A 27,313-nucleotide genomic window follows, 5' to 3' on the forward strand; every position below is an offset into this window, starting at 1 on the left:
TCAATCTGAGCACGGAGACGACGTTGCACAACATGCTCCAGTACCTTGCCAATGATGGAGGTGACAGTTATCCCTCTATAGTTGTCTGTGACTCTAGCATCTTTTCCCTTTTTTGGGACAGGAATCACCATGCCCTTCTTGAAGGCAGCAGGAACATATGAACAGCATGCCCCACCCCTAAATAGGCTAGCTCACATCACACACTATAGGTGGCGCTATTCGTCCATAGGGAAGTGGAATGTGCATGTACGGTCCAAAAATGGCTTTACTGTGGGGCTCAATGGAGAAAATCACTAAAAATTAATTTTGACAACCAAAACCTAAGTGATGTTGACTTATGTTGGTACTGGCATGATACTGGATTCATAAAGTATCACATAGTGCAATCCATATCGCTCATTCTACAAAATCCGGTGCCAATCCACTAAAAAAATAGAAAAAATAAAAGTTGTTCAAAAAGACCTGCTTTTTGTGTTTTTTAAGAGTAAATATATCACTACTTTCAGATGTAAAAAATTGCCAACACCACTTGCATATTTTTCTTTCAGGAAGTCATGATGTTTTTAACACTAAAACTCAATGCAATGTGAGCTACGTTACCGACTATAAAATGGGCTGGTTTTACTCAATCCAAGGTCATAAAAAGCAAATTAAAGATCACTTGAGTGAAATGTAAAACAGATTTCACCATTTCATAGAAGTTTTGAAGATGCTTAAATGAGTGTGTAACGTAGCTCACAGTAACGTAGTTCACTGGTTTTTAATGTTTTTAATGTGATTTGCGAACGTTAGAACGTTATGTCGGTTAATTCTAATATAAATGGGGTTCGACCTCTGGTAGCTTTCACATATTATTAGGAAGTACATGTAATACAAGTGCATACTATAGAATCCTGGTAACGTAGCTCACCAATCTTAACATGGTCGGTCGAAATTTCAATGTTTACAACATTTCTATGCCAAAATGCTACAGCATCACGATTTTTACTGTGATTTTTAAAACCTATGAGTGTTTCCTTTCAAAACCGCAAATTACATTGAAACCTCTGTTTTACTTCTTTCCAATAACGTGTGTTAAAAAGGGGTAACGTAGCTCACAGCGTTTTGGTGGAAAGTGCAATTTATTGTAGAATTACACAAAGACATTTTAATCACTAAAAAATAATGTTGATAAACAATATGATGGTGCGTTATCTAATTAAAAAACAACAAATATGTAAAGAAATCGCATTTATTCAAAGAAAATATTCAGGGTTAGATGTGACACTTGAGCTGTGGAAACACATTTTTTAGCGATTTTTGAGCCTTTGCAAGGGTTAATCAGGCTGAAGAAAGCATTTAAAGTATGGAAAACTATATATGTCTGTGTAGATCTCGTTGAGTTCTACCAGAAAAACAACATATTTGATGCCCTATGCTCGTCAAAGTTTTTGTGGACCAAAGAATGGAAAAAAGGCTATTGGCACCGGATTTTGTAGAATGAGCGATATTCCACCAAGTCGACACTCGATTTAGCTCAAAAGCAATTTGTGTGTAAATCAAGACCATCCAAAACAGCTTTCTTACAGTAAAGAATAGGAGGTCATCTGGGGTCACATACAGTAGTGTGCATTGTACATGTGCCTGCTGTCACAATTTCACACACAAAATTTTTGGCAATTTGATGATACTATTTTTGTCTGTAACTTCAAAAGTATGCACTAGAAACATGATTGACCCCTTATTATTTCTAAGGTAATTTAATTCTCTTTCAAATGAAAGAACTTTCAGCTAAAAATATTGAACTTCAAAATTTTATGAACGTCCCTACCCTAAAACTTTGCCGCGCCGTGGATTTTAAAAACTTTATTTATATCCAAGGCTACGTTTAATATCAACAGCCTGTAGGCAATCAATCTCCCAAGAGTAAACAAGAATGGAGTTTTTACGACAGAAAAATCAGCGTTTGTTAGCAGAAGATCTAAGTAGAAAGGGCAGCATTGACGACGAAATTTCAGATCTAGTATTTTTTATAAATGATCAAGAACAGTTTTTTACGACAAGCTCTTGTTCAGGGCGGATAGCGATCTTTTCTGAGGTAAACATAAAATTGAATGCAAGCAATGCATGAATGGTGCCAAATTCGACTACCAAGCATGCACTCAGCCATGAAGAAGTCCATTCCAAGATAATTCACTTATGATTTTGAAAGTTTTTAGGGACCGTTCACAAACATTTGTTGGGGGCTGATGCAAAATGGGGGGGCTTAAAATTTTTGACCCTCCTATAGGAGGGGCCCTAAAAAATTTCCTGGGAAAATTGAGTTTATGTAGGTATTTATAATTTACTATGAGAGGGAAATGTCAGTTAAGGCCAGAGTAAGGGGAGACACATTCGTCCACACCCGAATTTGAGATTTCTTGATATTTATCAACACTAAGATGTATTCTTTCCAGTGTCCGATTTACAAATTTTTTCCTACCTGCACTGGTGCATGTAGCCCAACATTTCTACATGCACAGCAAGAAGTGTGCATGCACCAAAATTAAAGCAAACATAAAATCACATTGAATCACGATCATTGACAGTTAAGGCTAGCTTGTAATAATATTCCCGGCTCCACTGTCATTGTCATTTTTATGCTGATCACTCGCCGATTTCTTAGCCAAAACACTGGATGCTGTGGCTTAGTCGCCGACGAGGTGCACGATTTCCAGAATGATGCAAGTGTTTTTTGAGCTATTTCCTTTTTTGCTGGACATTATTATGAATTTATGATTATTTTCCGTACGTAAACAAATATTTCCCACGGTTTAAATTCCGGTTCTTTTTTTTCAATGAAATGAAAATGACAGCTTCTACATGTGCGAGGGTATCGGGAATTGGTGGATGACGTCACATTACGCTAGCCCCTCTAAGGGAAGTCATAGTCTCGGACCAGACTGTATGTGGCTATCTCGAATGTTCGTTAGGATCGACAAGTATCAGACCGACGCAAACTGGCTGTGTAGGAGACTAGGGAAGTCAATGAAAAAAGTGACAGTTCTCACGTGATAGGGGTATCGGGAATTGTCAATTGCGCGATTTGGCGCCAGCCCTTCTAATGAAGTCAGGATATTGCGCTAAAAATAGATTGGGTTTTTTCTTTTCGGACTGACTGCTTGTTTACTTTTGTATATTGCCTTGTCATATCGCTAGCGCTAAAATCGTACATGCACGCGTGCAGGCAGGTAGTGAAAAGCTGCATGCACAGAGGGAATGTTACATGCACTGGTGCAGGTATGCAGGTGGTAAATCGAACACTGATTCTTTCACTTGAAACTGATAAAAATACAACTTCCTAATATTTACTTGTATTTTTGCTTGATTTATTTCACTCTTTTCAACTCTAAAAAGTCACATGGCTCAAGACAGCTTAGTAAATTGGCGGGAAATAATGAGTCGGCAATGCGCGAATCTGAAATATTGTGATTACAGCGATTCGCGTCGCATGACGCAGCGCAACTCTGCGCGTATGTCCAATGCAGTCAAGGCGCATTCGGTATGTTGTTAACGCCAGCAAATGTGATGTAAACAAAACAAAAATTTGCAGTAAAAAAGCCACTTAGATTTTTTTATTATTTTGGATTTAGGCGCACTAAAAACAGACATTATAGATTCATTGGTGCAAAAAGATGCATATTTAGACCATACACCAGATACAGCTTTTACAAGCGTGAAAGTCTTGCCGGTTTAAAATATAAGGACGTTTTGTGCATAATTTTGACATTTTTTACTAAAACGTCGATTTCTCAGAGTTCATTTTAACAATATTGTATGCGATTTTTGTGACAAGATAACTCGAAAAATATGCAAGCAAAAGGTAAACCTTTTGCACTATCGTTAGAGCACATCAAAGTCTAGGGAAGGTTTTCTCATTTTTTCAAAATATTTGTTTTGAACAAAAATATACACCATTATGTGCAATTTTAAGCTTAAGGGTAGACGAGGTATTGTTCGTCGAAGCAACCTAAAAATCGATTTTGATTATCTAGATCAATATATTATTGAAAATTAACACCTTGATGTTTTGCAAAAGTTCATTCTACAAATCGTATACTTTGCAAACTTGCTTAATTTATTGTTGTTAATGAGTTATGTACGCTTTTACAAAAGTGTTGTTGTTTCAGCCCTCTTTACAACGTAACTCAAGAACCGCAGCACCTATAAAAGTATAAAATATGTGATATTTTAATTCTTCTACAGGCTCGCTATGAATTGAGCAATGCAGTTTTTAGCCAAAGCTCACTACCATTCGTAAGATGCTGTGAACTACCAAATCACAACAGTTTAAAATAATAAATAACCTTAATAGAGTGACAAAATTGCTTTTTTCACATGTTTTTTGCAATATTTAGAAAAATAAGACGAATTTCAAAATAATAAAAAAACCTTCCCTAAGTTCATGTCTCTTCTCCATGAAAAACTAACTTTTTTTTTTTTACTCCCACCGGATTTTTGTTTAAGTTTTCACAAAAAAATTAGGGTAAAAAGTGCATTTTTGTGATTTTTTTCAAAAACTCGAGATTTTTGAAGAAATCTGACGTCACCATGAGATTCCTTGACTCATTTCCTTTCCAAAAATGTATAGTTTTATATACTTTGGACATACAATTCAAAAATAATGATGCTCGAAAAGGTCTGTGTTCTCTCCCATTACTCTGCCCTTAACACATTTGCTAGTCAGCTAAAATGACCTAAACCAGCAATACAAATTTACATTGGAATTTAAAAGAGGAAACCTACGTAAATATGTTGTCTATACTTCGCTTGACCCAAATATATGATTTTTTTGGTGATGAGAGACTCGCACATGGAATTTCAGAGGGATTTTGATTGCAGTTCCATTAAAAAGCTGCTATCATCATGAGACTAAAGATCTAGAAACATCCCCGAAATGCTTTTTTTTTTGGAATTTTGCTAGCTGAATCTTTTTGATGAAAGTCAATCTTTGACTAGATGTAACTTTGCTACGGAAAGTGCTATGACAAAAAGGTTTTCAGTGTTGGCTTTCTTTACTCAAGGGCTTTAATTTGATATATAAAATGATGCAGTTTGATGGCAAATTTGAATTCACCTGGCATACCTAGTTTATGCATTTCCATGGGGTTGACCCATAATTTTTATGTCAAAAAAGGGCGGGGGGGGGGCCTGACATTTTTGAGACGTACCTGAAAAGGGAGGGGGCCTTGAAAATTGTTGCGATAAAATTTTTTTGCATCAGGCCCCCCTAACAAGTGTTTATGAACGGTCCCTTATAGGCGTGTTTATGTGAATTATAAGGATGGGCATGATGGGGCAAAGATTAATTGGCAGGCTATAAAAACGAAATTGCAACACATCGTAATAGGACAATGGTGGAGCAGTGTATTTGTACATACAATCATGCATGCAAAACTCGCAAATGCAAAATTGCATGGAATCAACTGAAATTTTTGGAATAAGCTTTTGTCGTGGATATCTACTGAAAAATGTCATCAAAAGAGGATGTTAGGATCAGGAAATACTTTTTTAATGATTCGAGAACTCTAATATTTTTGGTGATGCAGCGCCTGACCGGGTCGCTTCCGTCAACCGCTCCGCGATTTTTACCGATTTAAAACTGCAATTGTGTTTTGTACTGAATGACTTTTACTTATGTGAGGGATTTATACCAGGATGAATATGATGCATCAATTTGTGAGTTTTATGTCCGCATTCTATGCAATTTCTGTGATATTTATGCAAACTCTTGCCGTTGATTGACGCAATGGATGGAGCAATTGAAAATTACCATAACTTGAGTTGACCCATACATTTTGGTTGCTTTTGATATTACACTGTAAAAAGGTGTAGAAACATCCATGTTTAGAAAAATGTTTGAAAGTGTGCAAACTTTTATGTTCACTGTGCTCACATTACATTTACATGATTATAATTTAAGGTTCTAAATTGTGACTCCTCGCCACAACTGAGCCCGGATGTCGCCAATCATCATTTTTGAGATATTCAACCAAAATATTCTGCTTGAAATTAGCTTTAAAATGATGTATATCATGTCTATAGTACTTGACATTTAAGTAGTGAAAAATCAATAAAACAGTCAATAAATCCTTTCTTTCCTGTTGTTTATCATGTTTATTGTTAAGTTCGATGGAGCATATCTCAATAGTGGCACTGGCGACAGCCGGGCTCAGTTGTGGCGAGGAGTCACAGTTTGGGTTCCCCAAAATCTGACATGTGTAAAGAGGAGGGGGGCAGCAAAGGTTTTGGCACATTGAAAAGGGGGGGGGGGTGCAAAGATTTTTCAGCATGGTTGGGGGCAAGCAATTTCTGGCAGACCATTTTGAGAATACAGTACACCACCTCCCGATACACTATAATTATTGCGCAGTCAGGGTTCCAATTCGGCTGTATCGCATAGCAGTTTGCTCCATATTTTGAAGTAACTGCGCCCAATTTAGCATTTGTATAGCACTTTTTATAGTGCTTTAATGGAAGTATCCTGATTATGATGAATTAGCCAAAAACTGCTACGCAAATTTTTTTAACGAATTTGAACCCTGTGCGCAGTCCTGGGTTATTTTGAAAACTATGGTATTAGTGTTATGCTCTCTTCTATTCTGCATCACCTCTATGAACCTGGGGGAGGATTTTTAGCAAGCCAAAAATGGGAGGTGTAAGTAATTTTTGGCAGATCAAAGGGGGAAGGGCAAGCAATTTTTTGCACACGTTTATGGGACACAATTTATTTAAAAAACACTACAGAAAAGACCAATGTAAACAAAAATTGAATGTAAATTGTAAACTATAACTTGGTTTAAAGGAGTGTTTCGTGATCCTAGCATCCTCTTTTTATGACATTTTTCAGTACATATCCATGAAAAAAGCCTATTCCCAAAATTTCAGTTGATTCCGATTTTGCGTTGGCGAGTTATGCATGATTATGTGTTTTACACTGCTCCATAGACAATGCGTTGTAATTTCACGATATCTTTGCAAAACGAATTAATCTGCAAGAAATATTTTGTACATAAACATTATGTAGCCGGAGGTTTCCAGTGATATAAAAATCTCAACTTTTTTTGAGAAAAGTGGGGGGATGAGGCTGTGGATCACGAAATGCCCCTTTAAGGTGGTACTATACCCCTTGATAAATTTGTGATTTTTGCATTTTTCTCAAAAAAATGATAACATACTGGTAACAAAAATTTATGATAAGAAAAGAGGTACCACTAGAATGTAGCTCATTTCTTAACACATATAATGAACCACTTGGTCTTGAATCACTGAAATTTCAGTGAAGTAATTGGATTCCTTGCCCCTATACATAACTTTTGTTACCAGTGTGTAGTTATTTTTTGAGAAAAATGCAAAATTAGTCACAAAATTGATCAGGGGGTGTAGTACCACCTTAAGTTGGTTATTCTGAAACTAATTACATGTATCATGCTTATAATTTTATCTTTACAGAACACTGAAAACAGTAAAAAAGGTTGTCACTGGTTGCTTATCTCACACAAGAAAACAGAATTTGAGGAAGTGGTAAGAGTTTACTTGTCTACAGTGTGTGAAATATTATACAAATACAACATGTTTTGAGGGGAAGTAGTCAAATCATCCAACACCGAGGGACCAGTAGTTTTGACTACTTCCCCGAAATGGAACATGTTGTATTTGTTTTACTATACCTCATAAATATTTTCACTATCACGGTAAAATCGTAAACAAAAGTCAACACGCACACACCAGTCAACAGCATGGTAAATAAGCTTAATATTTTGCTTATCTGATTTTATTGGAGGATTTCTGTTCAATCAATTTGGACCTATATTATTCTAATTTTCTTTTTAACATTCCATAAATCGCATTTTGTTTCATAAAATGTCAAATTCGTGTGTTATTATCCATCGGTAATCTCGGCAAAATAACTGCAGCAGACGCCATTTTCACGATAAACGCGTCTGCAGAATCGCCGCTGTGTAGCATAATGCTATGTCTGAAGGAACGGTGACGCTGGGTCGAGACACCGTGTGGTAGTAGGGTGCGGAAGTTTTACTACTTCCCAGCGCGCGCGTAATTGCACAGGCACGGGAAGTAGTCAAAATACCGTACGTACTCGGACGCTGGCGTTATTAACCAATTAGATGTCTGGATTACCTAATAAATATTTATGAGGTATAGAAACATACTATAATGAAAAGTAATGATCAGAGGTTTTAACACACCACCAGACAGGGTCTAATTCTGCATAAAACCGGGCAACGTTATTTCTATAGATCTGCTGCGCATTCAAATTGCATTGTATTGCATCGTAATTTCATTTGTGTCTATGCCAATTATGTTTACACAACATGAACTCACGTGTTTTCAAGCAAATTCGCCGATAATAGGTGATCAAAAGCGATCGGAATGTTACAAAAGAACAGATCGCATTCAGCTTACTTCATATGAGATGATCTTTGGAAAAATACGGCATAATTTGTCTTGGTGTTTGCGGAATGCCATGCAGTAAAATATTAATACGTTGCGGCAATTCATGATTGACAACTAACAATCGGCGTGTCCTTCAGTATCTTCCACTGTCAATTTCTTATCCACTCACTAATCCTCACAAAAGCTTTGTGTTGATTACGTAATGTGTGGAGGCAAATTGCAATAAGTACAATGAAATAATGAGTAGGGCGGGCTCCGAGGCGGGTTTCTTCTTCATCTTACGTAACAGTATTGTTCTCAAAAAAAAACCGGAAGCTTGTCGTTTGGAGCTCTAGCTGAAATACAGCAAGATAATGTAAGATAGTAAATGTAAACCTGTATTTTAGCTAGAGTATCTCGAGCTACACACCACGCAGAATCTCACACATCCAATTATGTTAGGGCACTATTTGGCAAGCCTACATTTAAATGTGATTTTGTTGCACAGGTTGTTACAATGTGGTTGCTGAATGAACTTTAACAAAAATTTATATGTAGTACTAGTATCGTGTTCCCCTTCCTAGTAAGTGCCCTGCAGCTTTTTCAAGTGACACTTGTATTAAGCACCCCCTGTTCATTGCACCTCAACAACCATGATAAAATGTCTGATTAAATTTACCTTCTAAACCTTTCAGTAAATGGTTTATGAAGCACTGCGCACCAAGATTGTGCTGAGATGAGAAGAGGTGCATAGCGTTGACATCCAGGCTGGAGGCCCAGTGCCTCGGATTGCTTGTTGATATAGTAGTAGCAGAGACCTCATAATTGGCTCTATACTAGAGCTAACTTTTACTACACGTAGGTTGTCTAGAATTCATGTTTGAGCAATGTTACTTACTTGTTTTTGTTTCTTTTCTATTTATCAAACAGAGATCATGTATATATGACAGCACTCTTGACAGTACAGCTGTGTTCAAATACGAACCATTTGTTCTTCATGTACAGTGCAGGACTCTAGAAGATGCCAAATTAATGGTGAGTATATAACTGTAGATTCTAGTACATAATGTCAATGATGCAGCTATTTTTTCTGAAGATTTCATTTAAAATAATTATTCAATTCACCAAGCATAGCTAACAATGTTGACACCATTTAAGACATTTGAGTGCCAATGTTTTGAACAATACATTTTTGTTTCAAAGTGATTGGTTTTCTGGCTATAAGACACTATTGTATGTATTTCAAAAAATGTAAGACCAAAGAGATTATAGTTACGGCCTGTGGACTCACTCCAAATAGCCTGGTCTGTAATGCTATGGTAAATCTTTGGTAGCCCCATCAATCTCTCCCCCCCCAACTAGGGGTATTTCCCCTGACTGACTAACAAAAGTGGGGGCATTGGCCCCAACACCACACTGTGCATGCCACTGTTGCGCATGTAGCAGTTAGCTTGCTATCATTACAACACACAGAATGCAAATTAAGCACATACCAGGGCGTATGGTGAAATAAAACAAGAGGTATGTTATATATTGCCATGAGTAACACACAAACATGGAAGAGTTCAGACTCTTTTAAGTCTAATCTTTTTGTGTCAGACATCTAAAAAATCTAATCTATACTATGATCAGCTCGTAATAGGTAAGAATTATTGGTTTTTGTTACTGCGCAAGTCAATAAAAGTCCCAACTTACTTCTGCATAAATTCACAAAAGCATGCATCAGTCACGTAATGCGCACAGCACAGTTCGTGTAGGTGCTGCACCCAGCTGTGTATGTGCCATTCTATATCAATCCACAATGTTATGAGGCCCACTTATTACCAGCTGATCAGAGTATAGTATAATTAAAGACAGAGATAAAAACAATTTATCGCGTGTAAGTGCCATTTGGTCATTTTAAAATAATCTATTTGTGACTTGATTCTTGTTTAGATCCTCCAGTGGTTCGGGCACCCCCCTTTGTGCGCTTTCTTGGGTGTTTTGCTTCAAGTGTGCGTTCGAAACTCAAAGTTTGGCACTCCGGACAACATGGCTGATCTGGACACGAAACAAGTTTTTCTACAGTACTTTACTCGTGTTTGAATGGGAAAACCCGTGTGATTGTGTTCATTTCAAGAGCATTTACAAGTACAAGAATGCAAGATGTCAAGGTTGTTGCTATTTAGCCTTATAATAAATGCACAATATTCATGATATACTTGAAACAAAACTCTGTGTCGTATCGTCTGCGTGGATTCGTTGTTTTGATATACCGTGACCCCGGGATTTATGAAGCTTAAAATCTTGGAGCAGATAACTGTGTCGTGAGTCAAATAATCAAGTTTTCCTGAAGGGTGAAAGGTCCGGAGCCCCTTCATTAGTAGAAAAACTTGGCAACAAGGCCAGATTGCTGAAATAAGAAACTCTGAACTGGTTAAAAGAAAGCATCGCTCCAGCTGCGGCATCGGTACCCTTTAATATAGAACATCAAATGCACGTTAATATTATCATGTTCCTGTATCATGCTGCAACTTCATGTCAACAACGGAAAGGTGCACGCAAGTTGCGATGTCCCTCACCGTGCTGCAAATAGTCAAAACAGATTTTAAAGGTGCATGAGGCCAATCCACTGTTGTGAATGACTGTATTTTCATCAGAAACATTGTAATTCCTTCAAAATGGACCTAAAGAGCTGCAATAGTGTGAGGAGCCATGGTTCCAGGCATAGAAGCAGTATTGCAAGTAGTGCAAGAAAGGAAATGATTCAAGCAGCCGTGGAAAAGGCTGAATTTGAATGTAAAATTGAAGAAATTAAACGTAGAAGAGAATTAGACAAATTGGAGGAAGAGATACGTTTTCAACGTGAAATGTTGAGGGTTCAAACTGAACTTGCGATGTTCGAGGCCAGGTGCGACATCCTTGAGAATGAAAACCACTCGACGAATTTGAGCTCCAAGACAGCCAATTCAAGGGAAAAGGTGGAACAGTGGCTTGAAACAAATGAAGCCGTAGATGGTGGAGAGAGTGAAATGTCAATAGAAAATGAAGCCACAGATCTTCGAATCGGAGCTGCTGAAAATATGAAGCAGTTTTCGAAGTTGGGCAAAGCTGGGTCTAAGGATCGCGAATGGTGGACAAACTTTGATTATGAATTGCAACCCACTGCAACAACGCCAATTAGTTATGCTGTGAGACAGAACACTGGCGTCCACATTACGAAAGACTATGATACACATCCCCAACAACAAGAGTCACAGCAACTGTCAACTTCGAGGCAGCAAAACAAGACACTGCAAATTCAAGCAAAACAGTCAATGCAGCAACCTATGCCGCAACAAAAATTGCAGCAATCACCATTGCAGCGACAAGTGCTGCAACCTTGGGTGCAGCAACAAATGCAGCAAAGAATGCAGCAACAAGCGTCGCAACCTGAATTGCAGCAACAAGTGCCGCAACCAATAGTACATCGACAACAAGCGTCGCAACCTGAATTGCAGCAACAAGTGCCGCAACCAATAGTACATCGACATCAAGCATCGCAACCTCAAGTGCAGCGACAACAACAAGCATCACAACCTGAATTGCAGCAACAAGTGCAGCAACTTCAAGTGCAGCGACAACAAGCGTCGCAACCTGAATTGCAGCAACAAGTGCCGCAACCAATAGTACATCGACCACAAGCGTCGCAACCTGAATTGCAGCAACAAGTGCCGCAACCAATAGTACATCGACCACAAGCGTCGCAACCTGAATTGCAGCAACAAGTGCCGCAACCAATAGTACATCGACAACAAGCATCGCAACCTGAATTGCAGCAACAAGTGCAGCAACCAGTAGTCCAGCGACATCATGCGTCGCAACCTCAAGTGCAGCATCAAGTGCAGCAGCCAATAATAGTACATCGACATCAAGCATCGCAACCTCAAGTGCAGCGACAACAACAAGCGTCACAACCTGAATTGCAGCAACAAGTGCAGCAACTTCAAGTGCAGCGACAACAAGCGTCGCAACCTGAATTGCAGCAACAAGTGCCGCAACCAATAGTACATCGACCACAAGCGTCGCAACCTGAATTGCAGCAACAAGTGCCGCAACCAATAGTACATCGACCACAAGCGTCGCAACCTGAATTGCAGCAACAAGTGCCGCAACCAATAGTACATCGACAACAAGCGTCGCAACCTGAATTGCAGCAACAAGTGCAGCAACCAGTAGTCCAGCGACATCATGCGTCGCAACCTCAAGTGCAGCATCAAGTGCAGCAGCCAATAATAGGACAGCGACATCAAGCTTCGCAACCTCAAGTGCAGCAACAAGTGTGGCAGCGACAACAAGCGTCGCAACCTGAATTGCAGCGACAACAAGCATCGCAACCTGAAGTGCAGCGACAGGTGCAGCAAACAACAGTAATGCCAAACCATGTGCCGCAACCAATAATGCAGCAAGAAGTACTGCAACCTTCAGTTCAATGGCAAGCACCGCAACTTGTAATGCCACAACATGTGCCGCAACCATTTAATCAGCAAGAAATACTGCAACCTTCAGTTCAGTGGCAAGCACCACAACCTCCAGTGCAGCAGCCAGCGCAGCAACAGTTGCCGCAGTATACAGCTCAACAAGATATGGCGTACCTCACAAAGTTGTTGATTCAGCAACAGGTCAGAGCCGCTCTTCCTGAACAGACAATAAGCAAGTTTGATGGTGATCCCCTCAAATATACAAACTTTATGAAGGAGTTTGAATACTCTGTAGAAGACAAAACTGAAAACAGTCGGGACAGATTGTCCTACTTAGCAAAGTATACTTCAGGAGAAGCCAATGTTTTGGTTCGAAGTTGTCTGCATTATGCCGACTCTACAGAGGGATACCTAACTGCAAAAACCTTGTTAAGGAAGAAGTACGGAGATCCAAGGAGAATTGCACAAGCAATTCAAAAGAGGGCAGTCAATTGGACTGAAATTAAAGAACATGATGCTAATGAACTGAGTAAGTAAGTTCGCTTTGTTTTTGTTAGAAGCTGAGAACACTATGAAAAATATCCAAGCCCTCAATGAGCTCAATCATACAAATAATCGTCAAATCTTGACAAAGAAACTGCCATACAGATTGAGAGGTGCATGGAGGACAAAGGTGTATGAAATAGAAGAAGAAAGAGGTCAAACGGTGACATTCCAAGACTTTGTGCATTTCACGGACAAGCATGCAAAAATGATGACAAATCCAGTGTTTGGTGGCATTCAGTCTGCACCACTGGGAGAAGCTGGTTCCAAAGGAAAGCCTAAGGGCAATAATAATTTTAAGAAACCAGTAAGAGGTTTAGCAACTAGCACAGGACAGAAATCACTTACTAAACCAAATGAATCAACTGACACAAAGAATTGTGAGTTCTGTAAGGGTACGTCTCACAAGTTAGAGACATGCTTCAAATTGGCAAAGCTTTCAATCGAGGAAAGATTGAAATTTATTAGAGAACAGAAAATGTGCTTCGCTGCTTAAAGAAAGGAAAACACTTCAGCAAGGACTGCAAAAACAGACTGGAGTGTAAAGAATGCAAGAAAGGGCACCCAACTGTACTACACCATGTGAAATCAATGAACCCTGGTGCAACTCATGAAGATGCCAAGGCCACTAAGACAGCATGTGGTCGTCATGGGCGCCGTGCAAACTCATGCCCAATTATTACACCGGTGACTGTCTATTCAAAGGACACTGGTATATCCGTCGACACATATGCCTACATTGACGAAGGCAGCGATGCAGTTTTTTGCACCCAGAAATTGCAGAATCAACTTGGTGTCTCCGGCAAGAAAACCCAACTTGAGATTGAAACACTCACGGAAACCAGTATTGTAAACTGTGATATGTTACACCTGGAAATTTCAGATCTTGATCGAAAGAATATAATAGATCTACCCAGGGTGTATACTCAAGCAGAATTACCTGCTAGTGTAGATGATGTAGTAACACACCAAGATGTTGAAACCTTTGATTACTTGAAAGAGGTAAAACTACCAGATATGCAGCATGTATCAGATGCCCATGTCGGACTTCTTATTGGCAATAGCGTACCATCAGCCACGGAGCCTCTGGAAGTAATAAATAGTGTTGATAATGGCCCGTATGCTGTCAAGACATTGCTAGGCTGGTGTGTGCATGGAGTACCCAAATCCAGAACAACAAAGAGAATCTTTAGAGTCAAAGTAAACAGCATTGAAGAGCAGTTTCAACAGCTGTACAATCACGAATTTCCTGAAAGACTTATTAACGACACCCCACAGTTGAGTGGTGAAGATGTAGAGTTTTTATCAAAGGTGAATTCAACCACAAAGCTAGTTGATGGTCACTACGAGATGGGCTTACCCATAAGAAATCCAGATAAGGAGTTCATAAATAACATTAATCAAGCTGAGCAGAGGGCAGCACACCTGAAGAAAAGATTTGAGAAAGATCCTAAGTACCATGAAAAATATAAACAATGTATGAATGAGATGCTTCAGAAGAACTATGCGGAAGAAGTGCCTGAATATGAATTGATATCAGATCGTGTGTGGTACATACCTCACCATGGAGTTGTGCATCAACAGAAAGGCAAACTACGTGTAGTATTTGATTGTGGAGCTACATTCATGGGACAATCTCTCAATTCACGCTTGCTCCAAGGACCAGACCTGACAAATAATCTCACAGGTGTACTATTGAGATTCAGACAATACCCTATAGCAGTAATTGGTGACATTGAAGCCATGTATTATCAAGTACGCGTCCTGAAGAGTGACAGGGACCTGTTGAGATTTTTGTGGTGGCAGGATGGAGATGTGAACTTACCGTTGAAAGAATATAGGATGTGCGCACATGTGTTCGGCGCAAAATCGTCACCAGCTTGCGCCAACTTTGCCCTTAAAAAGGCTTCTCAAGATACATCGTATAGCGATGAAGCATGTAATACAGTTAAGACAAATTTCTATGTAGATGACTGTTTGGCATCAGTAGAAAGTACAAACCAAGCAATACAACTGGTGGAAGATCTTACAAACATTTGCAGAGATAAGGGCTTCAGACTCACCAAATGGCTGAGCAACTCTAAAGAAGTGCTGCAGTGCATTCCACAGTCAGAGAGAGCAAAGACAGCAAAGTCACTTGATCTAGATAATGATGACCTGCCCTCCGAGCGAGTACTAGGACTTCTGTGGTCTCCTGAAAATGATACATTTGGATTCCAGATCGTTATCAAGGAACGACCTTGTACCAGAAGAGGAATCTTGGCCACTGTGAGTGCCATCTATGATCCCTTGGGATTCCTTGCTCCAGCAATTTTGCCTGCCAAGAGGATCCTTCAGAACCTTTGCAAGTTGCAGTTAGATTGGGACACAAAGGTACCTCCTGAGTATGAGTCAAGCTGGAATAAATGGCTACAAGAAGTTCCATATTTGTCAAACTTTGCAATAGAAAGGTGTTTGAGACCAGCTGAGCTGAGACAGAGCAGTAATATGCAACTTCACCATTTCTCAGATGCCAGCGACAATGGCTATGGGACTGTTAGTTACATTAGAAGTGAAAGTTCATCAGGTACAGTACATGTGTCTTTATTGATGGCCAAAGCGAGAGTTGCGCCCCTGAAGAAAATAACCATACCTCGTATGGAGTTAACTGCAGCCACATCAATGGTGAAGATCAATAGTGTTCTACAGCGAGAATTGCAATTACCAATAGACAGTGTGTACTACTGGACTGACAGTGAAACTGTACTCAAGTATATCTGCAATTCAACAGCCAGATTCCAAACCTTCGTCATAAACAGAGTGGCATTAATCAAGGATGGATCACAAACTTCTCAATGGAGACACATTGAAACCAAAGCAAACCCCGCAGATGCCTGTTCCAGAGGTGTTACTGCTAAGACATTAGTTGACAACAAGTCATGGACCACAGGTCCAGAATTTCTGTACCAATCTGAAGAAGACTGGCCAAATACCACAGCCAATTATGTCACCAGATCTATCTGATGATCCAGAAGTCAAGAAGAAGGTGAAAGTAAATTCAGTCATGACTGACGAATCCATAAAAACAATGGAAAGGCTGGTTACATACTTCTCTTCTTGGTACAAGTTATGCCGTGCAGTTTCCTGGATCATTAAAATCAAGAATCTGCTTATTCAACGAGTAAGGAGAAAAAACAATGATAACAGCAGTGACAAAAATGTGAGACATGAAGAAGTCAAAGGGCAGTGTCAAACAAAGACAGATATTACTAGCCCTCTCACTATTACAGACATCAGAGAAGCAGAGAAAGCAATAATAGGCTATGAGCAGAAGAAATGGTTCCCAGAAGAGTGGAAATTGCTTGCCAGACAACAACATCACGACCAAACACAGAAAGTGAATGAAGTTATTGTGAAGAAATCAAGCCCTCTTTACAAACTCAACCCGTATATGCTAGACAGACTATTAAGAGTAGGTGGGCGTATAGCTAAAGCAACCTTGCCAGAGGAGACTAAGTTCCCAATAATACTGCCTAGGAAGTCTTTCATCACAGACTTGATAATGCGTAACGCTCATGAAATAACTGGTCATGGTGGAAGGAACTTTATGCTAGCTCATCTTTACGAGAAGTATTGGATCATAGGTGCCAATTCATTAGCCAGAAGAGTTATACACAAGTGTGTGATATGCAGGAAGCAACGAGCCAGAGTGTGTGAACAACACGTGTGAACAACAGATGGCAGACTTGCCTCAGGACAGAGTGAATGCAGAAAATCCGCCCTTTACATGTGTCGGTGTCGATTATTTTGGCCCGCTTTTGGTGAAGAGAGGAGATCTGTTGTGAAGCGTTATGGTGTCCTGTTCACCTGTTTGACCACTCGAGCCATACACTTGGAGAAGGCGGATGCACTTGACACAGATAATTGCATCAACGCGATTAGAAGATTCATCGCCAGGAGAGGTCAAGTCCGAGAACTCCGGTCGGATAATGGAACAAACTTCGTCGGTACAGAAAGAGAGCACAGAGAAGAAATTAAGAAGTGGAACAAAGCAAAGTTTACTGCTGAGATGCTGCAGAGAAATGTTGACTGGAAATTCAACCCCCCAGCCGGATCCCATTTTGGTGGGGTTTGGGAGAGACAAATCAGAACAGTCAGAAAAAATCATGTCAGCTCTTGTGAAGCAGCAGGTGTTAACTGATGACAGCTTAAGCACTCTCTTCTGTGAGATAGAAGCGATTGTAAACAACCGTCCAATTACTGCAGTGCAAGGTTCTGCTGGTGATTTGGAACCTTTGACTCCTAGCATGCTCTTGTTGATGAAGAGCTCTGGAAGTTTGCCTCCTACAGTGAGTGACAGACCTGATCAGTATGCCAAAAAAAGCGCTGGAAACAAATTCAGTACCTGGCAGATATGTTCTGGCGTAGGTGGTCTCGAGAGTATGTGACTCAACTTCAAGAGAGACAAAAATGGAGTAAACCACACATGAACTTACAGGTTGGAGATATTGTGTTGGTAGCTGACTCCAACAGACCCAGAAACGCATGGCAGCTGGGCAGAATAGTTGAAACGCATCCTGATGAAAAAGGACTAGTTCGCCAAGCTAAAGTACAAACTACTACTGGAGTGTTGGTGAGACCAGTTGCCAAATTATGCCTTCTTGTGGAGGTTGACACTTCAAAATCAGAAGTTGAAGAACAGAATGACAATGAAGACACTCAATCAAATGCAGAACAAGCTTCAAATGAACCTGAGATCAGGCCTAAAAGAAATAGGAACAAACCTCAACGCCTTGATCTGTAAGCGCCAGTGTTGAATAAGGTGTTTATATGCCTTTAGCATCACAGAAAAGCAAATCATGTGTGGACTATGCTGGTGTTATGTTGTGAACTGGAGACACTGGACAGTGGCTAATGAAGGTCACTTTATTATTTGTTGATGATGCTGTGACGATAAGGGTTACACAATGGAGGAGTAATTAAATCTTCAAACTACTGGTCTTTGAAAAATCTCAATTTTGGTTTGAAGAAGACATTTTAGTATGGAGTCTATCACATTAACTATGAATTAAATTTGAGATTTTCATCCTGAAGAGTGATCTACATCACAGTGCAACTGCAGTCAACTTACCAGTATCCGTATATGCAGTGAGATTTAATGTGGAAGGATCAACTAGTGTTCAAAGTGGATATTTCAAGCAGTACATCATGATGGAATCAAACAGCAGTGTGATGTGGAAACGACTGATTTTGAGCAGTGTGTGAAAGCAAAGATTCTTGGTGGTGATGGGACTTTGATCAAGATTTTTTCAAGCCAGAACCCGAAGCAAGCCTAGTTGAGGACTCACCTGCCAGCCTTAGTGTTTGATTCATCCAAGTGTTAGTGTATAATTTTATAATGTGTGTGCTTCTACATACCCTGGCCAGAAAATCAGTTGCATAATAGTATCCAAAATTGCATGTAAATACATGTGCAAGTTCTGGCTGGTTGGACTAACATGGGAAGCAACCTGCTTGAAAGCTCTCCTTCCCACATACTTTACAAATTGCCACTTTATTTTTTTGACACCTTCTATGACATGTGAATATTTGTACATGCAGGTATAGTCATAGTGGGATACACAGGGATGCATCTTCTTGAAGCTCTGCTCCCTATACTTTACAACACTGCTGTGAACCCCTAAGTGAGAGTGTGTAATATAAGTGGATTTGTTTGTTTGTATTTCAACTAACCAATGTGTTTATTTCAGGTTATGGTGTTCCTCTTGCCTACACTTCCCACTGAACTGTTTCCTGAACTATATGTGGGTGTGGTAGGCTATGCAGTATCTTCAGCCAGGACATCACTGAATTCCTCATTGTAATTTAAGGTCAAAGAAGCACACAGGGTCACAGTCAGTATTATTGTTTTTTGTTTAGAAATTCTTCATTTGGAAATAGCTTAGCTAATAGGTTGTGTACCTTAGATTACATTGACAACCAACATGCATATACATACTGCAACATTCAAACTGACAGCATTGTATGTTAGGGTCAGGAATGTAGGATTTGAGCATGAATAACATTCCTTAGGAGATTTAGATTTAGATTCATACTTTACCAATCATTTTATATGAGTTTTGAGAATTGGCTCAGTCAGTCAATTTAGTAATTTGTCAGGATTCTGTAAAAAGGTCAATTTTTTGTAGTAAAATGTTGTCTGAGAAAACACATTTTGTGATCAAGCTTTAATTGCATGTTTAAAGAGGCTTCATATGTTTTAAGTTTAAGATTTAGGTATGGTAGCAAGTAAACCATAGATTGCTTCATCAATTGTGTTACAATAGTTGATCAAGCATTTCCAAATGTTTTATCAATTGTGTTACACTGCTTGATCAGGCAATTGGTTTGCACAGGGTTTGCACTCAGTGTGAAATAAGTTGTAAGTAATATTGTATAGGGTAAAGTCATATCTTGCATTGGATAATACATTGGTTACATTCACCCACAGTTGCTCTTTTGCTCCTTTGCTTCTTAGCTGTGCATTAGTGTTGTTGTGGTTGGGTGAGCTTGTGTGTTGTCTATTGTGGTATTGCATCATTTCAACTTTGAATATTTTTGTCTGCTTATGAAGAAAAATTATCAGATGTTTAATGTAATGATTAGTTTGTTATCCAGTTGTTTGTAACTTTGCATTTGGAAACATTCAAAATTATTGATATGTGATTGTGTTTCACTTTAATACTTTCAATTTGAAAACAAATGTTTTCCATCCATTTATTTATTTTGGATAAAGTTTTTTGAAGAGTTTTGCATTAATGAGTTAGAGTTTTTTCGAGTTAACCTTGTGAGTTACTAAGGATTCAAGTATATCCTATATGGCACTTCCCAACTAAAGTTGATTGGAGTAATTGTATGTGTGCATAAATTAGGGCGCCGGTATGTAAGTGCCATTTGGTCATTTTAAAATAATCTATTTGTGACTTGATTCTTGTTTAGATCCTCCAGTGGTTCGGGCACCCCCCTTTGTGCGCTTTCTTGGGTGTTTTGCTTCAAGTGTGCGTTCGAAACTCAAAGTTTGGCACTCCGGACAACATGGCTGATCTGGACACGAAACAAGTTTTTCTACAGTACTTTACTCGTGTTTGAATGGGAAAACCCGTGTGATTGTGTTCATTTCAAGAGCATTTACAAGTACAAGAATGCAAGATGTCAAGGTTGTTGCTATTTAGCCTTATAATAAATGCACAATATTCATGATATACTTGAAACAAAACTCTGTGTCGTATCGTCTGCGTGGATTCGTTGTTTTGATATACCGTGACCCCGGGATTTATGAAGCTTAAAATCTTGGAGCAGATAACTGTGTCGTGAGTCAAATAATCAAGTTTTCCTGAAGGGTGAAAGGTCCGGAGCCCCTTCATCGCGTCTGATGTCACTGTCAATTACGATCCTTGATTGGTTTACACAGGTTAATCAGCGCGTAAAGGAAGACCGATCTATCTGGTGCTGATCGGAGAAAAGGAATAGCAGCAAATGGCGAAAAAACTACGTACTTTAACAAGGCAAAAAGCAGCTTTTCTAGGCATTGTGGACATGGTGCCTTCACCAAAGAAAGTTTCCTACTATAAAGACCTAACTTTTGAGATGGTTTGCATGTCGAAAAGTGCAAAATTAACAATACGGCGCCCAGTTATAAATCCGCGTTCAGCAAGTCATCATCACGACACTTTGTAAACAAACCGTGCGTACGTCAGACGCGATAAATTGTCTTTATCTTTGTCTTTCATTATAGTATAATTATATGTTGATTCCATGTTCATCACAATTTCAGATAATATTTCCTGTCTGGGAACTTAAACTATGTTGCTTTAAATTTTCTGTGAAATTTGTGAGCGCCTTGTCGCTCGCCCTTAACAGTTGGGGTCCAGGGGCTCAAAAAGCCAAAAAACTCATGGATTTTAGACTTTTAAAAGTAAGAAATCACCATTCTGAGGTTCTAATTCAGGCATGAGAGTGGGCTTTGATAAAAAAAACTCTGAAATATTATCCATGTCGGTTGAGGAGGCAGAGCCCCTGCGGGGGTCGAGGGGGCAGAGCCCCCCGCAGGGGTCGAAGCCCAGGCAATTTTAGCAGATTTAGCCCCCCAAAAGAGGCCATTTGTGACCTAAAAAATGCATATATATCTATGTTAAAGTAATTCTTCAGATGTTTCAGATGTTTTTGAAAAAATGCTTCCTTCATCCTAAAAAAGTGGTTTTAAATGTTCAGTTTCTTATACTTTTGTACATAAGAGGCATTTTTCAAAGTTTTTTCTTTGCCTAATAACATGGCCTACATGGCTGAAATTGATATAATTTTAAATGCACAATATAAAAACGATGATTCATAAATTTTGACACCCCCCTCTTCGGTATGTGGGAGGGCCCCCATGCAGGGGGGGTACTAATGTGCATGAAGAATGCATTGTATGATAAGACTTTTTCTTTTAAGAGTAATGTGACTAAAATACGCTACATTTTATGCTCTACAATACAACAATAAACCTTGGCCTTACACAAACTCTAACCCATCTCACAAACCTCACTATAAATATACAAACCCAACCAAGCCTAACACCCTTGCCCAACCCCTAAAAGAGCATTAGGGGTGAAATTGATTTCACCCCAAAATCAGACCTACATGTATAGCATGTTTAGTATTATTAAACGCATGAATATATAAAGTTTCAATTACTTTATTTAGCCTCATCTCATCAAAATGGCTATTTTTATGGCTTGGCTTATTTTAAAAAAGCTTTCACATAATTTTGGAAATTTAAAAAAAAATCTAAAATTCTGAAAATACAAAAACAATACATTTAAGTGCATAAGCTTTTTTTCTTCTGGGTAAGAATTATTTTCTTGCATGCAACAGCCTTTTTCTTGCAGGTTAGAAATTTGATAAATAGGTCCATGCATGCATTTTGTATATGATGACAGTTTATCAAATTTCTACCCTGCAATAAAAAAGCTGTTGCATGTAAGAAAAAAGTTCTTACCCAGAAGAAAAAAGCTTTTGCACTTAAATGTATTTTTTTTGTATTTCCAGAATTTTAGAAATTTTTTCAAATTTCGAAAATTATGTCATGTGAAAGGTTTCTCTTTTATTTTGTTAGGCTGTTAGCAATACAAATAACAATTTCCATAAAAATTGAAATGAGGCCAATTTAAAGTAATTACAACATTATATATTTAATACATTCATGCAATGCATTTAAAAACATTAAATATAGGTCCGATTTTCTGTCATTTTCAGGTGAAATCAATTTCTACCATAATTCCCTTTTGGGGGTGAGGGCAAGGGTTTTGGGTTATGTTAAAGGTTAGTTGGGCTTGGGTGGTTTGAATACATGCAGTAAGGTTTGTGGGTGTGTAGGAAAACATTTAAAAAAAAACTTAGAAAAAATGTTTAAAAATAAAAATAAAAAAAAAAAATAAATAAAAAAAAAAAAAAAAAAAAAAAAAAAAAAAAATTCTGGGAGCAGCGGCAAGCGTTACATGATTTCGAGGTCCTGGAATAAGTACCTTAATACATTTTGTCTTTCATGTATTATATTTTTCTCTCATCTCAGCACCAAGTTGCAGTAGAATCAGGATTCAGAAATTCTGGAATTACTATTGGAAAGAATGGCAAAATTATGATGGTGAGTGACTGAGATTCAGTGACCTGGGCTGACCCCTGATGTGTCCCCTTGCTCATACCAATTGGTCTAGAAAGTTAAGAACATCTGGAACCCATCATTAATATTGAATTGGTAATTTGTGTGTGACAAAACCAGTAAGTTTTTATATACTTACTAATATTTCGTTCATCTCGTCGGAGGACTTCATCAGATTCAGATGTGAGCATCCCATGAAGTCCTCCGATGAGATGGATGAAATATATTAGTAAGTGAAAACTTTCTGGTTTTGTCACGCAAAAATTACCAATTGATTTGAAGTACAAACCTGATGAATCTGTTCACTGAAATTAATAATATTACTAATTAAGATTACTATTACTTTCAGGTTAAATATCATGAGGCATCTGGCTACTAGCAGTACCAGGGTGCACCAGAACGAAATTACAACGCATTGTCTATGGAGCAGTGTAATACACATAATCATGCATAACTCGCGAACGCAAAATCGGAAGCAACTGAAATTTTGGGAATAGGTTTTTTTTGTGGATATCTAATGAAAAATGACATAAATAGAGGATGCTAGGATCACGAAATACTCCTTTAATACGTCACTATTGAACTTGTTGTAACATTTAATTGACGGAAATAATTCAATATGTGTCCCAGCTTATAATTTCACGTTTCAAAGCTCAAAACGTTTTGGCCGGTAACTTTCCACCTGGGTCGGCAACTTTTCAGAGTTACAGGCCTGACTGGCCTGTAACTTTTTGAGGCATATTTCGAACACTGCCAGGGTGCTAGTGGTTTCCTCCAAATGTTCAAAATTAAATCTTTCAATTAATAACAACAGTAAAAGTGATATTTCTGTTAGGGCTCATATTGAAATACCCTACCACGTTTTCACACAGAAAGAAAGCAGGATTCCCCTCGCTAAGCGCGCGCCTCAGGAAAGCTCGGTCATAAAACGGATGGATTATATGCATCAGTGATACACCCTGCCCAGGATTTTAACAAAAGAAGGCTAGCACAGGAAAGCTGCAGGATGGCGCACACCTTCCTGTGTAAGGGAATTTCAATATGAGCCCTTAATGTACATAACATGTACATGTAACATAACCAGAAATAATTAAACTTTGATTTTTATTTCATTTTCAGGCTGTAAGGAGCACCCATGGTTTGGAGGTACCTCTTGCTAATGATGGAACAGTCCTTGTATCAAAGGAATATGTAGCATATCTAGTTGATATAGCCAACTCTAAAATGATGGAAAATTCCAGAAGAATTGAAAGGTATGTTTGTTGTGGATTTGATGTGCTAGTTTTAGGCTGCCTTTTAGGAGAGAAGAGAGAGAGAGAGATGGAGAAGGGGAGTGATTAAGTGATAGATGAAGTGTTTTACATTGGGGTGTGTTCAGGCAGAATGAGACTCAAGTCATTTGCAGCACAAAGGCTTGTCCATTGACAATAAGGTACAATGTTATTGAAATTTGTGGATAATGCCAAGAAAGTTAAATGCTCAAAAATAAGCATTTCTTTTGGCCATATATCAAAAACCAAGTCTAGCGATTTTCATATTTGGGGATTTCTGGAACATACCAGGGCAGGGCTTGTGGTTAGCTATTAATCATCTTGTATATTGGGCTATTACAGTTGAAATCCACACCCCCTATGGCTGAGTGAGGTAAAAGAAAGAAGTGAGGTAAAGCAAAGAAAATTGGAATTTACTACCAGCTGATGTGTGTGTATAACCATCCCATTGCACGCTGTGTACGTACTGTGTTATGAACATCGCATACATGTTCGACTAATATTTCCATCGTACTAATAAACCATCAAAATCTTGGATTTTAACAAAACTACAGCACCTAAAGGCTGGATTTTTGCAGGGTATCTTTGTTTACTTAAGTACATTACAATCATGTAAAAAACAGAATTTAAAAAAATAATTGAGGGTGTCCTCCTTAGCAAATGTTACAATATGGCTTTAATTACAATGTAACTTTCAACTTTATGTCTAAATACTGTGTCTCCCTATCTATCCAGGTTCTTCAGCAATCTTAAACAAGCTATTGCAAAATATACACAGGCTAACACAAGGAAAGCAACCAAGTCACAAGAGAAGCAAAGATTAAAGGAGATTTTCCGAGATACAGCAGCCAAACACCAAGCAACTCAGTGTGACACTGTACAGACAACCTGTCCACATAACTCACATGGTCTATACTGTCAAACATGCTGTGATCAAACTTGTGTAGAGAATGCAACCAAATCAGGACAATGCAAGGATGGGAGATGGGTTAGCGATGAGGATGGTGGTGATGCTGGGAGGAATGAGAAAATAGATGAGTCAAAACCACCAGAGGAGTTGGATGATCTGGAAATAAGTTTGCAACTTCTTGGAGTTGACTCATGACATAATGTTAACGATCAAACAGTACAAGATGTCTTGTACAATTTTAACACCAATAGATTCGACATAATTATCATTGTGAGTACGGCATACTCACGATACCAAAAAATATAACCGGTCCTTTTGTATTATGACTTGGAGGGTGATGTTATCAACTTGTTTGCATTGCTATTGATTGCCACTGCCTATTCTTGACAAATAGCAAAGGGATGGATCTGCCATCTTGCTCCCAAAATGATTTTCTCCCTGCAAACATGTGCACTTTTGTTTTTTTATGCTTTTCTATCAATGTGCCAGAAGGCTTATCAAAGCCTATGTGGTAATTAAACATGCGTATGAAAGGTGTACATACACAAATAAATTCACTTTGGGGTAGAATCTTGTTTTGATACGACAGTGTATTAAGGGTCAATAGGATCGGTCCACAGAAGCAGATAGGTGTATCCCATCATGCTCTGCAGTACCACAGTAGAACTGCACATGCCATAGAAAGTGTACACAAAATCCCTCACTTCAATTTCAATTACTCGCTTATATCAGGGGAGTTAAGATTTTTGTTTGAAAAAATATGATCTCCAAAGTATTGTGAAACTATCCATAGCTCTCAATATCTAAGTCGCTCTTATGTTTTGTATGTACATGTATTTGCTATGGAGCAAGCAGATACATGAAGCATGATGGGATACTCCCTTCAGCTGCTGTGGGATCGCGGTCTATAGTAATTTAGTATTCATCATTATGGGGAAATCATGACAATATGATGATGCCAACCGTGACATTTTGTAGTCCATTCTATAACTGATAGGAAATTGAGGGTATTTTGGGTGTGTTCTTAATCAAGTTCTTAGTTGTGAGTACAGGTTTAGAAATTGTGTGAAAATCTGTGAAATTGATATCGTAAATGAGATTTGAGTGAATCTAAGATGATTCAAAATAAACGAGTACCTAAAAGTAAAAGTCTGCAGAGTAGATCTAGTCCATTTGGCTTTGTCAAGGCAGTGATGTCAGTGTATGATTTAGTAGACGCAGTATTTATGTGTGTTGTCTCAAAGAACTTGCATGTTTACAGATGCAATCAAAGGTGGTGCATCTTTACATATGTGATATGATCTGGTCCATGGGGGCCAAAGACGGCAAATTTGAAATTGAGATAAAGGCAAAAATGTGGAGTAAAAAACAATAAAATACATAAGAAAATAAACATTACAAAACTTTAGAACCAAGTGTGCTAGACCTCTGGTGTTTTCAGTATATGATAGCCTAATGTTTGTAGAAGGTAATAATTATAATAACTCAATTTTCAAAAATGCCTCCTTTGGCCCCCATGGACCAGATCGTGTCACATATGCAAAGTAACTGCAACAAAGTAGTGGCGTCACTGTCTCGTAGAAGCCAAAGAGACTTAGTTCGTTTATGAGAATCAAATGATTCCCACAAGTTGTAAGAATCTAGATTGATAACCAAATCAAAAAGGCCTAATTAGCTATAAAAATATTATGTGATTTGAAATGTACTAATATCACTTTATTCATGTTTTTAAATAGTTTTAAAGTGTGAAGAAACTGTTCGAAAAACTTAACAGAATGTCAAATATTCGAAACGGAAAAAATAGCTTTTTGGGGAATTTGCAAAATTAGGGTCGGTATTCATCTGTACAATAAGAACCTTTTCCACGATTAGGATCGGTCAGGAAAGGACAAGCAATTTGTTTTTTGTCTTACTACTAGAACTGAATGTAGAAGGAAGCTTATCCATATCAAATATTCACATGGGCTATTCCATTTGAATTCCTTACACCCCATATGGAAAACATGACCTTGATCTTCCACACAGAGTGTGAAACTCAAATGGGGTTACCTGAATGTGAATGGGTGACTCCATTTGAAAT

At 38.5% G+C, this 27,313-nt stretch overlaps 2 protein-coding genes across 2 annotated transcripts; both read left to right on the plus strand.

Annotated features, from left to right (window-relative positions):
* The first annotated feature begins 1,898 nt into the window (after positions 1-1,898).
* On the plus strand, positions 1,899-26,039 carry LOC140137818 (tRNA wybutosine-synthesizing protein 3 homolog). Its single transcript, XM_072159603.1, has 6 exons — positions 1,899-2,077; positions 7,471-7,542; positions 9,343-9,447; positions 22,966-23,037; positions 24,172-24,305; positions 25,059-26,039. Exons 1-6 carry the CDS (start codon positions 1,916-1,918, stop codon positions 25,426-25,428), a joined length of 915 nt encoding a protein of 304 aa, XP_072015704.1. The 5' UTR covers positions 1,899-1,915; the 3' UTR covers positions 25,429-26,039.
* LOC140138261 (uncharacterized) lies at positions 11,073-13,388 on the plus strand. The gene has a single exon (XM_072160175.1). The coding sequence runs from the start codon at positions 11,073-11,075 to the stop codon at positions 13,386-13,388; it is 2,316 nt and encodes a 771-aa protein (XP_072016276.1).
* Positions 26,040-27,313: the final 1,274 nt, after the last annotated feature.

This window comes from Amphiura filiformis, chromosome 17, assembly GCF_039555335.1.
Source record: "Amphiura filiformis chromosome 17, Afil_fr2py, whole genome shotgun sequence".
NCBI lineage: Eukaryota > Metazoa > Echinodermata > Ophiuroidea > Amphilepidida > Amphiuridae > Amphiura > Amphiura filiformis.

What these genes read in the sequence shown, in the direction of transcription:
- LOC140138261 (XM_072160175.1), top strand. Translation starts at nt 11,073, where the DNA reads ATGGACCTAAAGAGCTGCAATAGTGTGAGGAGCCATGGTTCCAGGCAT.
- LOC140137818 (XM_072159603.1), top strand. Translation starts at nt 1,916, where the DNA reads ATGGAGTTTTTACGACAGAAAAATCAGCGTTTGTTAGCAGAAGATCTA. An exon ending in TAGAAGATGCCAAATTAATG is followed by an intron (nt 9,448 to 22,965) that starts GTGAGTATATAA and finishes CTCTCATCTCAG; the next exon opens with CACCAAGTTGCAGTAGAATC. An exon ending in AGAATGGCAAAATTATGATG is followed by an intron (nt 23,038 to 24,171) that starts GTGAGTGACTGA and finishes TTTCATTTTCAG; the next exon opens with GCTGTAAGGAGCACCCATGG.